At 36.3% G+C, this 15,247-nt stretch overlaps 1 protein-coding gene across 10 annotated transcripts in view; it reads left to right on the top strand.

The window, feature by feature from the left end:
• The window catches only part of RBPJ (recombination signal binding protein for immunoglobulin kappa J region), a 223,663-nt gene that overhangs the window by 190,867 nt on the left and 17,549 nt on the right, over positions 1-15,247 (top strand). For 9 of the 10 annotated variants that reach the window (XM_077880506.1, XM_077880483.1, XM_077880543.1 and 6 more), the window contains 2 exons: positions 5,094-5,189; positions 13,173-13,338. In XM_077880506.1, the coding sequence (XP_077736632.1) occupies positions 5,094-5,189; positions 13,173-13,338 (262 nt within the window). Of the gene's footprint in view, position 1; positions 485-5,093; positions 5,190-13,172; positions 13,339-15,247 lie in introns of those variants that run through there. The other variant, XM_077880473.1, reaches the window with a different exon arrangement.

Genomic DNA, 15,247 nt, shown 5'->3' with positions numbered 1-15,247 from the left:
TGGCATCCTTATGTTTCCTTAGTATTATGAGGGACTTTTTTAGCCCTTTTTCTGGATTATCATTTTCAGAACTGGCACTCGGGGAAAAAACAACAGATCTTGGTCTGGTCTAATAGTTGATCCAATATAGTATTACAGATACCTCTCTTAGAGATTTGCTTAAGATTGAGTAGTCCTGCCATGAAAGAATTGGTTTTACTTTATGTGATCTAGTTGCTCTAAAACGTCTTTGAATAGAGCACTCTCCATTGCAAATTGTCACTGTTGGTGGAGCTCACTTTGAGAAGTACTGTCTGTGATGATGTAAAAGACCTAACTATTGAATCTGACAGAAATAGGGCAGCTCCATGGACTTTGTTTGGGTTGAGGGGTGGCATGAATCTGGATGTCTTTTGGCAACATTCCAGAGGAGAGGTGAGAAGAGTCTAACTCAGGCTTCTGAGCTATCAAGTATCCTATCACCAAGTCCAGTTTCAAGGAAGAGGTGGGTTTTTTTTTTTTTAATTGAATTAAATGTCAACCGTGTGGTATACGTAATTGATTAAACAAATTAGAATGTCATTATTCATTCTGTTTTGCAGCTTTTAAAATTATCTTTTTTTTTTTAATTGCCTATGCACAGGGGTCAGCAAATGCTTTCTGTAAAGAGCCAAGTAGTACATATTTTAAGATTTGAGGACCACATAATGTTACATAGCTTTCTTTTCATTTTTACAATCCCTTAAAAATGTAAAAGGCATTTTTAGTTCCTAGGGAGTATGAAAGGCTGCTGGCATGGTTTCTAAAACCTAGCCTATAGTAGTATTTCCCACGGTATACTTTGCAGCTCTCTAAAATGTTTGTGGCTACAGTATATATGGGGACGGGGTTACTTTGGAAACACTTTATCAAAATGGGTTTCTGGGGGATCCCTGGGTGGCTCAGCAGTTTAGCACCTGCCTTTGGCCCAAAGTGTGATCCTGGAGTCCTGGGATCAAGCCCCATGTCAGGCTCCCTGCATGGAGCCTGCTTCTCCCTCTGCCTCTCTCTATGTGTGTCTCTCATGAATGAATAAATAAATAAAATCTTTAAAAAAAATTATGAACAAATACAATGACAGGCAGTTTGAACATAATAACCTAGCATGGCACTTGCCATGATTTTATGTTAGTAAAAATATCGATAGAAATAAAATACTGTTTTTCTAAAAGATAAGCTTCTATGTTTTGAGTAAGCAGACTTTCAAAAGCAGTTGCTACAATGTTCTTCACATAATTTTTAATTGGTTTTTATTCAGAATGAATATTTTACCTTCTAAAGGAATCATTAAATGAAACAAGTCAACAAAGAATATACTTCAAAGTTGTTAGAATAGTAACTATTCCAAGAAATTACTACTTTTAACTTTGCTACTTTTTAACAATTCAGTAATACAAAGTAGTAATTCTACTAGAAAGATTCTTACAATACTTACATTATGTTTTTCAATGATAAAATTTCCCTTATTCTTTTTTAAAAGAACAGCAGATGATTTTACCATCTTGTTGAAATACTTTTGACTTTTCTCTAAACCAGTGGTTTTTAACCCAGATGACTCCCCCTTGCACCCCTCTTCACATTTGCCAAAACCTGGAGACAGTTTTGGTTGTCACAGTTTGAGGAAGGGTGCTGCTGACATCAAATGGTGGAAGCTAGAAATGTTGCCAAATACCCCAAGGTATACTCTGCAGCTCTCTAAAATGTTTGTGGCTACAGTATATATGGGACTGGGTTACTTTGGAAACCGAACACACAGTGCACAGAACAGTCCCCTCACAGCAAAGGATTGTTTTGCTCAGGATGTCAGCAGTGCTGAAACTGAAACCCCATTCTGTTGATGAAACCCTACTCTATTTAGATGGAAGGCACGTGGGCTCTCATTCTATAGGCTTTATTGAATTGTGTTTCTTTAGAGTATATCATTTTTATTTGTTATGGCTCCTTAAGAATGCTGGAGGAAATGAATTTTCACACATTGAAGTTCTATCAAGGAAGCAAAGGGGTTCTTTTTTTTTCCCCCTTGTTGAAAGAACCTATTTGGCAAACTGGTTACTAGATAACTATTATTAATGATTATCTGAAGGTTCTTGTTGCTTTTTCAAGAATTCATATTATAAATACGAAGGGAGAGGATGAAAACTAGAGCTGTCATCTTGCACTCACCATAAACCACTTGAGATCTGAAATCTTCTGTCGTGATCAGAATTGTACATAGCTGCTTCCAATACAGGCAACTGGCATGATGGTCAGTGCCTGGGATGTAACAGCCTCTCAGTAAATCTTTAAGGGGAAAATGGGTAAATGTGCAGTTTACCTGTTGTGCCCACAGGTAGTGCGCCTTTCAAGTCAAATGACGTGCGGGATCATTTACCTCCAGGCCCTTTTTAAGTTTGCTGTCAAACTTCATTGGAAGTATTGCCATGCCTTGTCCTCCTGCTCCCTACTAGCCCTTCCAAGAGAATAATAATAATAGCAAGAGATTACTGATACTTGGTATAAGTTAGTTTGTTGGACTTACTTTAAATATGTATGTATGCGTCTATTTTACAACTGAGGAAACTCAGGCTTGGTAAGAGATAAGAGTTAAGATTCAGACCTATGTGTATATGTGTTTCACAGCAAATTACCTAGCACCAGGGTGTTGTTTCTATAATGGGTTTGGATAAAATTAAATGATCTCATCCCAGTTCTCAAAGAGAAGGATTTTATTTTGCTTATTTATTTATTTACACTTAAATTTTTTCCCGGGTCTTTTAAAAATTTTATTACTTGCTACCACTTTTATCATCATCTATCATAGAGTGATATTTGACTTAACTTTTCAGACCTAGTATGTAAGTGTACAAAGGTCACATTTTCAAAGGGTTTAACAAGCCTTTCACACTTGGACACTACCCAGTGTGTCTGCTTTCATCACAGCCATGGCTCACTTTAGACTCCTAAAGAATTGAGTTCCGAACTGCCGGGAACTGCAACACATTGGGCAAGAAATTCAAAGTGGTTTTAAGAATCCTCTTACCTTTCTGGTTTATGAGGATTAAATGAAGTAGTGCACAGGAAGTGCTTAGTTCAGGGCCTGGCACACAATAAATACTCAAGAGATAGCAGCTGCTGTTTCGTTGTGTCTGCCTTATCCCTCAGCCTGAATCTCGGTGTACCCAAATGTGTGGGGTCTCTTGTGTCTTTATACTTACTACTTCCAGATCCTGGAATGCAGGCTTCTTTCCTCTTCCCACTTCCTGGGTCTGCTCCTCTTCCTTTTGAATTTAACTCTTCTAAGAAATTTTTCGAAGCATGTACAGTTAACCCTTTAACAACAATATGGTATTTGAACTGCAGGAGTCCGTTTATATGCAGATTTTTTCAATAAACACAATACATTACTGTAAATGGATTTTCCTTATGGTTTTCTTAAACCTTTTCTCTAGCATACTGAATTGTAAGAATCCAGTGTATAATACATATATAACATGCAAAATATGTATTAATCGACTATGGTGTCGATAAGGCTTCCAGTCCACAGTAGGCTATTGGTAGTTGAGTTTGAGGGGAGTCAAAAATTGTATGCAGATTTCTGACTGTGCAGGGTGCTGGCTCCCCTGACCCCGACTTTGTTCAAGAGTTAACTGTAGTTCTTTATCACGGCTCCCTTCCTTTACACAAATATTGCCTTAGTGGGGCTTTTTGTTCATACCTCTGAGTCATGTATTTTATTACAATTTGTTTTCCAAACTCTTGTCTTCACTGGACTTTTAAAATAAAAGCTCTTTGTCAGAGGTAGGGATTAATTCTCAAGCTATTGGATCTCAGTGTTACCTGCCCTGCCTTGCAGCTAACAAATATTTCTTTTTTCTTTTTTCTTTTTCCTTTTTTTTTTTTTTTTTAAGATTTTACTTATTTATTCATGAGACACAGAGAGAGGCAGAGACATAGGCAGAGGGAGAAGCAGGCTTCCTGCAAGGAGCCCAATGAGGGGTTCGATACTGGACACTGGAATCATGCCCCAGGCCAAAGGCAGATGCTCACCCGCTGAGCCACCCAGGTGTCCCACTAACAAGTATTCCAATCAGAAACCACACATGCTGCCATCTAGATTATCTCATTTAATCCCCACAACCACTCTGTGTTAGGTCTGCATTATTATCTGACTGCGTGAGGTGAATTGATTTGCCCCCAGCCACTTACATTCTAAGTGCTGCAAGTCTAGAATTCCCTACATTTAATAATGTACTGTTATTGGATAGCTATCTTCTTCTGCATGTCTTTTATTTACAATATAAATAAAATAGCATTTAATGCATTAAAAGTGCTCGTTGATTGTTTTTGAAGTACCTTTGCTTTAATTTCATCATGCGTAAAACGTCTCAAGAATTGGGATTCAGCAAATTCAGACAGTGGACTTCTTATGAAGCTTATGCATAATAGGCAGTTGAAATCATTTGGTTTTTCACTAATTTGAATTAATCTTTATGAAATTTTGTTCTATCTTCAGTAACATCCGTCAGGGTAATTGTGTGCTTATGTATAAATGATGGCCTTTTCATAGTAGTATTATGTAGGCTGTTATTTTAAGAACATGTAATAATTAAACGTGTAATAAGTTTAGGTGACCTAATGATTTGTTACAGCTTTGTAGTTGTTGGAAAATATTGATTCTAATAGTTGGGAGAGTGGTGCTGGTGGTGGTGGGGAATTAGATTATTAAATATGAAACTGTTACATGTCATTAATTTTATAAACAGTTGAAAGCAAAATAAGCAATGTATATAATGATTCTAGTTATTCTATAGTTATTCTTCTCTATAAGTTCTAATTATGATTTAATTCAGTAACATCATAAATTCCAGGAATGAGGGACAGTTTCTTTTAAAGAATAAAATATAGAGTTGAAGATAAACAGTATTTATTGCCCCATTGTATAATATTCCTTAAGTTTAGTTATTGGATTTGTTTTGCTTTGTTTTCATTTTTATATTTGCTTATTTTAAAATATTTTTAATCATTCCTTTCATCACAGAGCATAGTAATATTCTAAATCCTACTCCTATAATAGTAATATTTATATCTTATTTTAGGGAAGCTATGCGAAATTACTTAAAAGAGCGAGGGGATCAAACAGTACTTATTCTTCATGCAAAAGTTGCACAGAAGTCATATGGAAATGAAAAAAGGTAAGGTCGTTTTTCTGGTGGGTAGTTAATTGTAGCTATCAAGTGAACTTGCAAATGATGTATTAATACACAAGTTAGAGGTGATTTCTTTTATTGGGTTAATTTGTAAGTACAAAATGAAAAATAGGGCATTTGTCTCTGTTGAAAGGGAGAAACAAAGTGAATTGTGGCATATATAGTAAAGATCATCTGGCTAGATCCCCGATGTCATGAAATGAAATAATCCATAAATTGCCTGTGATGGGGGGTGGGCAGCCCACATGATATTCCCTAAGTATTTCGGTGGTGCATTAGCTTGTTCAAAAAATAGCTCTCCTTTTGGTGGAACATGTAGTTTTATAAACATGTGATCTCCCCAAAGTACTTTTGAAAAGGAGAAGGCTAAACAAATCCCTGAATTTGGACCGTGGAGTGATTATAAAGAAAAGAGCTCCCAGTCCTGTCCACCTAGACCCTGTGCCTATTCAGGTTAAGAAAAAATAGCAAAACTGAGTTAGTACTCACTTTGTACGACTGAGAATGTGGCCACTGCGGAAATAACCTAGAAGTCAGATTAGCAGAATTAAAGTATAACAAAGTGATCTTCGTATTTAGTATTTGATGCAGTATCTTAACAAATTTCAGCATTCAAGATGTATAATTATAAACTTTTGCTGTTTGTTTTTTCATTTGGTTGCTGGGATTTTCTTGTCTTTGGGACTTCTTTGAGACTGTTAAGCATTTTGTGGACAAAGGCTGCTTGTGAGGGAAGATGAAAGATTTTCTGGATTGGTCAGAAAGGCACCAAACTGAAGTGAGAGAAAGAATGAGAACTCAGGGTTGGGTGTTGGGTTGAAAGGGATGACTGGTATTTTAGAGTTTGTGAGATAACTTAGAATTTTAGAGTTTGTGAGAAAACTTAGCATAATGCATAAGAGGAGCAAAATGTAACTGTGTGATTAATTCCTGTGCTGGAAGAAAGTTAAGAGATCTCTTAAAGTCCTCTCAATCCAAGCTGAGATGATGGTGAATCTCTTTTACTAGTAAGACTTAACCATCTCATTTATAATTAAATATGGGAAGAAGTTGGTATCCACAGTTTGAGACACAGAACCAAATCAAGATAGTGGCTCCTTTTTCTTATGACATTGTTACTGGATATTCTGTTTAAAAAAAAAAAAAAAAACTAATGTAATTGGGTGTGTGTGCAGAGCAGATTGTCTTTCGAAGAAACAGAACAAGTAAACACCCTCAATATTTGATTAGTCTAGCAGGCCAGACTTACACTTCATAATGAACCTGAAGAAACACTTGTCCTTTATTCAGCTCCAATCAGGGACCCGACTGGAAATGCCTTACAGATATTTTAAATTTTTAATCCTCAGAATAATCTTGTAAAGTCAGTATGTTATAATCCTCATTCTGTGAATGAGGAAATGAAAGATCAGAGACTTTAATATGCCTAGGTTCATCTTAATTTAAGAATCCATGGAGCCAGGATTAGAACCCCTGTGACTATAACTCCAAATTTCATATTTTTTATTGCCCTAATTTTCATAGTTTTCCATTTTGTGTCTGAGTGTTGGTCACATATAGTAGAGCTTGAAGATGGAGGAGATGATGATGCCTAAAGAACACAAACTTTGTGAACTTTGCTTTGGATCGTTCCTTTACTATCAGCTGAGAGAACCTGGGCTGCGTCTAATGGAAATCATTAGTAGACGTGTTTATTGCTGTTCTTTCTCTGGGTTTTTGAAGGTGCATTTTGGTGCAACTGGATTCATTCATTAATTCATTTATTCCTTATTTTGGTTAGGAAATTAGGTGCCAGTACTATGCAAAAGGATCTTTACTAGGAATTTTGAAAGTCACTGTGTCATTTAATACTGGATAACTGAGGCCCCAAGGGGAAAATAGAAAGGAACAGCTACTTAAGAAGTTATGCCTAAGTCCAAATGAGGTTCCTTCCTGTTAGTCACTATCAAAAATAAATGAGGACAAAGAGATAGTGCCTTCTCAAGTAGGTGATTTAAAGGTTATCCTTTGTTGTGATTGCCTTTGTTTTCACTTCCTCTCTATTTGGGTATGTCCTGGCTTGTCTAAGACACCAGGTAAAGCAGAGCTTCAAGAATCTAAGCTTCTGGCCTCCAAAGAATGAAGAAATAAAAAGGCCAAAGGAACTATTTTCCTGTGTTTTTACATATTTGTGTTATTAAAATTTCAGAGTAGATATGTATTCATTTTACAACAAAGGGTGAAAACCTATTAAAATTACTTGATTTTAAAAAAGGATTAGTGGTAAGGAACTGCTCGTGTGGTCCAGCCTCCCGGACGAAGTCTGGCCCCTTACTGGTGGCATACACAGTGGAAAGAGTAAGATCTGCCTTCTTTCTTGTTAATCCAAATTCAGGCCTTTCTGAAAAGCTGCTAAGGCATAAGGCACAAGGTAACTTGGGGACATGACCACAGTCTTCTTGGCTTATAAAATAACTCCAGTGAATGATGCTAGAAATACTAGGTCAGAAAAAAAAAAAGAAAAAAAAAGAAATACTAGGTCAGGAAAATTTATCCTTAAATTTTAAATTGTCCTTGGTATTAACTTTGGTGCCTAATAACAAATATTTATTTTTTTGGACATCTGGTCACTGATGTTAATGATTAGTTTTACTTTTTCATTAAAGAAGATTATTCCAGGTTAAAGTAAAACAGACTTTTAAAAAGATTATTTTGCATGGAGGAAAATTTTCATTAATCACAAGGAAACTACATTTGACATATTAGTATTCCTTCAACTTTGTGTCAACGGAAGTCATTAAGCAGTAGTGAAGGTGATAGAGATGCTGTTGAGGCGACAATAAAGCCATGTAGACAATGAGGTGATGCTCCTGAAGTCATACTGAGAATGTGTTTTAAATGAGGTAACTGTGGTGTGTAAAAACATTTCTATTTTGGTACTTTTGGATTGAATAATCATCAAAGGATAATGATTCTGCAAAGGTCAGATAACATAAATGATGTTTGGATTTTGTCTAACCTGACCTATTTTATGTATTGGGCTGAATGAAAAGGCTTCTTTGAATCTGTAAGGTATTTTCCAGACCCCGTCTCCTGGTTTGAGGAAAAAGTTGTTGAATCATTCTCTGAAAATAAAGACTGATTGTTTAAACTAGGAAATGAGCAACATTGTAAATGTGTGCATATTGCCACCAAGTGGCAGGAAAAAAGCATTGTTTGTCACAGTTGCTAGATAGAGCTATGTAGGGGACATGCAGAAAATCAAGGCACATTGTTTTGTAGCATATTCTTTTATAGTGGCTCTTAAACTCTGGGAGCTGGCCACTTGTTGGTCAGACTTTTCACTGAGTATTTGGTACATACTGACCAACTGCCCAAATTTAAAAACTCAGTGATTCCATATGGCAGTATCAGGTGTATTTTAATTTTTCTTCTGTCAATTAGGTGACTTTTTTTTTAATCCTCACTCTCTTTAATTTCCTTTTTCTTTTTTGTATAGTTTTTTATTGGAGTTCAGTTTGCCAACATAGAGTGTAACACCCAGTGCTAATCTCGTCTAGTGCCCCCCTCAGTGCCTGTCACCCAGTCACCCCAACACCCCCCCCACCCACCTCCCCTTCCACTACCCCTTGTTTGTTTCTTAGAGTTAGGAGTCTCTTACGGTCTGTCACCCTCTCTGATTTTTCCCACTCATTTTCTCTCCTTTCCCCTGTAACCCCTTTTACTATTCTTTTATATTCCCCACATGAGTGAAACCATGTAATGTTTGTCCTTCTCCAATTGACTTACTTCACTCAGCATAATACCTTCCAGTTCCATCCATGTTGAAACAAATGGTAGATATTCGTCATTTCTAGAGAGCCTTTTCCCTGATATCAGGAACACAACAGGGATGTCTACTCTCACCACTGCTTATTCAACATAGTACTAGAAGTCCTAGCCTCAGCAATCAGACAACAGAAAGAAATAAAAGGCATTCAAATTGGCAAAGAAGTCAAACTCTCCCTTTTCACAGATGACATGATACTGTACTTAGAAAACCCAAAAGAAAAAAAAAGAAAAGAAAAAAGAAAACCCAAAAGAGGGCAGCCCCGGTGGCCCAGCGGTTTAGCACCACCTTCAGCCCAGAGCATGATCCTGAAGACCGAGGATCGAGTCCCGCATTGGGCTCCCTGCATGGAATCTGCTTCTGCCTCTCTGCCTCTCTATCTGTGTCTCTCATGAATAAATAAATAAAAAATTTTTAAAAACAAAAAAAGAAAACCCGGAAGACTCCACCCCAAGATCGCTAGAACTCATACAGCAATTCGGCAGTGTGGCAGGATACAAAATCAATGCCCAGAAATCAGTGACATTTCTATACACTAACAATGAGACTGAAGAAAGAGAAATTAAGGAGTCAATCCCATTTACAGTTGCACCCAAAAGCATAAGGTACCTAGGAATAAACCTAACCAAAGAGGTAAAGGATCTCCACCCTAAAAACTACAGAACACTTCTGAAAGAAATTGAGGAAGACCCAAAGAGATGGAAAAATTTCCTTTCTTTTGTCTGTGTTCTTTTGCTGTGTGTATGCTTATCTTCTATTTAATGATGTTACTACTGAAGTCTTTGGAAATGCAAACCTGACTCATTAGCTGTTTCCTAGGGGGTGACAATATTGGGGTGTTTAGAATACGGTTTTCATCAACGCATTATATAGAAATAGTCTCGATGTTTAGATTGTACTGGATTTGCTGTTTTCTTACATTGCAACTTTTTTGAATTGTTGTAGAGTTGACAAAAAACACAAGGCATTTGTGAAGTCTTTATTTTTCTTATTGGAAAGCACTTTCAATATAGAATCTTGTCTGAGTTTTAAGTGATGAAGAATTGATTGGCAACCTAATTTTATACCTTGTTTATGCCATTTTATCACAATACTCTTGAGAAAGCCAGTACTACCCAATCTTCTACAGTTTTAACCCTCTTTATATTATTTTAGGTGTGAGATAAAAAAATATCTTTTATAACTTGTTGAGATTTGACTCCCATGTCTGGTACACTCTACTGAAGCACCACTCTGAATTTATAGCTGGTATACCAGTTTACTAAGGAATTTTAATATCAGCGTTCAATAAAAAAAAAAAAACACTAATAGGAGGCAAGTTTCTTAAATTGATGCCTTCTCAACCTCCCAATAGTGTGCCAGCTAGGTATTTGAGTCTGTGCCATGGTAAGCATTGGGAGGCTCCCAGTGTGAGAGGCCAGAAAGATCCCTGCCGTAGACTTGAATTGAGCCAACTCCAGTACTAGCCCAGCTACTCCAGGCATCCCTCCAAACTTGGAGTGACCTGGAGCTGAGCCCACTACCTCGGCTGTGACCTCTGTATCCACAGCCACAGTGAGAGTATGTAGGCATGAAAGCTGCTCTGCTGCCTTTTTATTGCTTTAGATAAATATGAGAAGACTTCAGTGGCTTCCCTCCTCACTCAGCTTGACCCCCAGGGCCTACTTCATCTTCTTCTCCATTATCTAGGCTTCATCTTCTATTCTCAACTCCAGCCACACTGGTCTGTGTTTGTTTAGACACAGTCCGTTTTAGTCCTTCCTACTGTAGAGCCTTTACACTTGATTTTCCCTCAACTGAAATACTCCTACCCCAGCTACCCATTGCTTTAGGATGTAACTCGGGCTTACCTTTTAAGGAAGCTTTCCCTGGCTACGTAGGTATTCTACATTTTAAGTACTCCTTATCTGCTTAATTTTTTCCCTCAGTACTTCTCACCAGCTAACAGAATATATAAGCTACCTTACTCAATTATGTTTTTTTTGTTTTGTTTTGTTTTTTAATTGTGTGTCGCTTCTATTAGAGTGTGAATTCCATCAGGACAGAAATTTTTGTCTTTTTTTTTTTTTTTTGACTCCTATATTCCCAGTGCCTCATACACTAGGGGTACAGACTAGGGGTGTAATAATGTGGTAAATTAATAAATATTACATAAACCCAGCTCACTTATAAATTAATATAAATTGCTCCTAAAGTAGTCTTTAGAGTTGAGTGAAAAGTAGTTACATAGTTTTGATTCAGTTCAGTCAATATTGTAGTAGGTGCTAAGGGGGGAAACAAACAAAAAGTAGATACTAACTACCTTTAGGAAGGGCTGAGGCCAAATCCACCCTGGTGTTGTCAGTGTGTTACATACATGCACACAAATAGGCACATGTACACATTTTGTCACTTAAGCCTGCACGCTCTTGGCCTACAAAGTGTTAAAAAACATAAATTAGTGGCTAAATTTTATAAGGAACTTCATATAAAATTTAATTTCAAGCATCTGTTGAACAATCGGAGGATGTGACCAACACTAGGTCCACATGCCAGTAGTTGAGCAAACTGTGTGTTCACAGGCTTGCTATTCTGTATTGTGCCTCGTTATCATCAGAATCACACACCAATAGCTGCTTATCATTGCATTTAAGTTCTTCTTTTTCTTCTAGTAGGCTTAAAAGAAATAAGAAAAATTTTCCTTTACTCATAACTATACAGAAAGTGGGAATTACCATCAGGACTGTGTGTTTTCAAGAAAGAAAGGAGGGAACCTACTTCTTTGTGTTATTAAAGCATATTCCTACTTATTTATTGTAGCCTGGTTCACCCACTAAATTAGTTACCTGGCTACTATTTGAGTTTACTTAGCTCCTATTTGAGTAGGTATTTGGTTTTCAGACCCCTTGATGAGACATGGTGTAAACGTTTTAAAGTATGCACAAGCCAATATGTATAATTGAGCAAAAGCAAATTATACCCTGTGTAAGGACCGGATTGATGATCTGAGCTATAAAATAGGGGCTTGAGCTAGGCTTTGAAATAGATATTTTTTAATTGCTAGAGAGAAAATAGCAGTTGACTCTTGAACTACATGGGTTCAATCTGCAGGGTCTACTTACGTGCATATTTTTTTCAATTAATACTATATATTACAAATGTATTTTTCTTAAGATTTTCTTAGTAATATTTTCTTTTGTCTAGCTTTGTTGTGAGAATACAGCATATAATACATATAAGATACAAAGTATGTGTTGACTGTTTATGTTAATGGTAAGGCTTCCTGGTCAACAGTAGGCTATTTGTAGGCTACTGTTTTGGGGGAGTCAGAAGTTAGGCATGGATTTTTTTTTTTTTTTTTTTTTGCTGCATAGAAAGCTGGCACCCCTAACCCCCACAGTGTTCAAGGGTCAACGATATAAGGAAGTTATTCTAGGTGGGAAGAATTTTTGAAGGCAGGTTTTTTGGCAGCTAGCAAACCAAATCCGTTGGTAATCTGTGAGTTGAAAGGGTACAATGTCATTGTTCTTTCAGTCATCCACTTGCACCAGGTGTTCAGGGTGGAACATACAGAAAACATAGTAATCCAGTCATTCACTTTGTTTTTAATTTTTCTACTTTTATTAATATTTTGAAAACTTCTACTTAGGATGCTGCTCTTACTCTGTTTTCCAGGTTAATTACCAAATATAGTTAAGTGTATTAGCCCTAACAATAGTGTCCTTGATTAATAATATATCATTTTTGAGTAGACCTTAATTAATAATTGCAGATTCCGCAGTGGTGTATCATCTTCTGTAACCTTTTAGACTTCATTGGATTTGCTGAATTCCAATAGTTCAGAATTCTGAGCTCTATGACAATTAAAGGGAGACTCCCTGCTCCAAAAAGTATTTAATGTAATTGATTGCATGATTCCAGTATAGATGAACCTGCTCTGAACAAATGTAGTTTTTGTGGAAGCCTTGATTTCTGTGCTCTGGACATGACTATTTGCATTTCAAAAGGCTTCACCAAAATGTTTCGTTAGGAGGTTACTTATGCAGTTCAATATAATTTTGTATTCATATGTTCAAGGAAAGGAAATATTTTTCTTGAATCTAATTGCATTTTTTTGTGTGGTGTGTGTGTGTGTGTGTGTGTGTATGTGTGTGTGTGTGTGTTTCCCCCCACTGTTTCAGGTTTTTTTGCCCTCCTCCTTGTGTGTATCTTATGGGCAGTGGATGGAAGAAAAAAAAAGAACAAATGGAACGGGATGGTTGTTCTGAACAAGAGTCTCAACCATGTGCATTTATTGGAATAGGAAATAGTGACCAAGAAATGCAGCAGCTGAACTTGGAAGGAAAGGTAAATTAAAACTGTGTTGGTTCTCCTAAAAGGCACCATGGCAGCATGTGGTTTTCTTATTTGTTTTTGTGGTGGTGATTTTTTTTTCTTTTTATGGCTTTTGGTAGCAATATTCTGAACACCTTCCCACAGATACACACAGCCTCACCCATCAGAGATAAAGTTCTCAAATAGCTATGGTCTAGTAATGAGCTTGTGGACATCTAAAAGTGGCACGCGGCAAGCTTCCTCAGCTTGGGGGCAGTTTTAGCAGGCTGTGAAAAAAGTTCCATTGGAAGCCAATAATAATTGAAAAGCCTACTCTCTCATGTGTCTGACGGGTATATGAGACTCAATAAACAGTGAAAATACACAGTTCAGTAATATTTTACTCTCAGTCTTATATGGAAGCAAAGAGAGAAATTCTTAGAAGTATTTACGTGGGTTGTAAAGATTGTAAATGTCTAGCTTCTCTGTGGGACAAAACTACACTATTGACAAAAATAGCCACAATTAGCTTTACTCAGACTTTTAGGGGTTTAATTTGTTAGGAAATGGAATTTATTTATTAGTTTTATTAATTGTATTTTATTAGAAACTAATCATTTCAGTCTATACCTTTAGTATTCAAAAATAGTTCTTACTGAGTTAGCATTTAACTATTATTTTTTTCCCTTAATATTAAAATTCGAAAAATGGTTTTTCTCAATGATCATATGACTCTCCTTTAAAATAATACAAAAGAAGCTATTTCCTCATTCAGTAAATCTTCACTGACTATCTTAGTGTTTGCCTTATCGTAGTTGGCAATAGGGATGGGGGCTGGCAGGTAACATTGAAGGTGATGAGCTAGACACAGAATGCACACTAAGAAGCCTTAATAATGACCTTCTTCAAATATTTTTATGACATTTGTATCTTTATAATTTTTATAAATAAAACTTATCAACTATGTATTTTTTAAATTAGGTTGGTAGTAAAGCTTATTACCATAAAGGTGGTTTCATTTTAAAAGAAAATAGAACAGTAAGAAATATATCTAAATTATGGCCCTTGAGCCCAAGGATATATTTAAGTGATAGGCTGATCTGATAGGTCTTAGCTGTGTCTCCCCTATTTTACTATTTTGTAGAAAGTCTCAAGAGTTATAGGTCTCCACTTAGACAGTTGGTACTATGAAAAGAATACTTAGGTAGGTAGTGAGAAGCCAGAGATTGTAGCTACCAGTGTATACAACTGTTAACCGAATTCCATTGCTTGCTTTAACCAGTTCCAGCTTCCAGCATTTTATTTTATTTTATTTTATTTTATTTTATTTTATTTTATTTTATTTTATTTTATTTTATTTTATTTTATTTTATTTTATCTTATTTTATCTTATTTTATCTTATTTTATCTTATTTTATCTTATTTTGCTTTATTTTAAGATTTTATTTATTTATTCATGAGAGACAGAGAGAGGCAGAGACACAAGCAGAGGAAGAAGCAGGCTTCATGCAGGGAGTCAGATGTGGGACTTGATCCCGGGACTCCAGGATCATACCCTGAGCGGAAAGCAGAAACTCAACCACTGAGCCATGCAGCCGTCTCCCCGCCCCTTCTTTTTTTTTTTTTTAATCAGCTTCCAGCATTTTGAAGGAAGTAATAACAAACAAACAGCATCCCCACTTGCCTTTCCCAGCATCGTGGCTTAGTATTGTTTCTTCAACTTATATCATTATATTCTTTCCCCAAGCCTTAAAAATTCACAGAAGACAAAAGAATACCTGAAACCTTGAGCATTAACTAGTATTGAAAGCATCTACTAATGGGTAGTATAATGTCTATAAGCCAAATATTAAGTTACTAGTTAATACTAGTTTTAATGAAAAATGCTATTAGAGAAGTCTCACATTATATAAAGTTAAGACTTGTTGAGTTGAGAGTTAGC

This window comes from Canis aureus, chromosome 2, assembly GCF_053574225.1.
Source record: "Canis aureus isolate CA01 chromosome 2, VMU_Caureus_v.1.0, whole genome shotgun sequence".
Classification (NCBI taxonomy): Eukaryota; Metazoa; Chordata; class Mammalia; order Carnivora; family Canidae; genus Canis; species Canis aureus.
The sequence above is the reverse complement of the archived record's forward strand: the minus strand, read 5'-3'. Positions and strand labels throughout refer to the sequence as shown.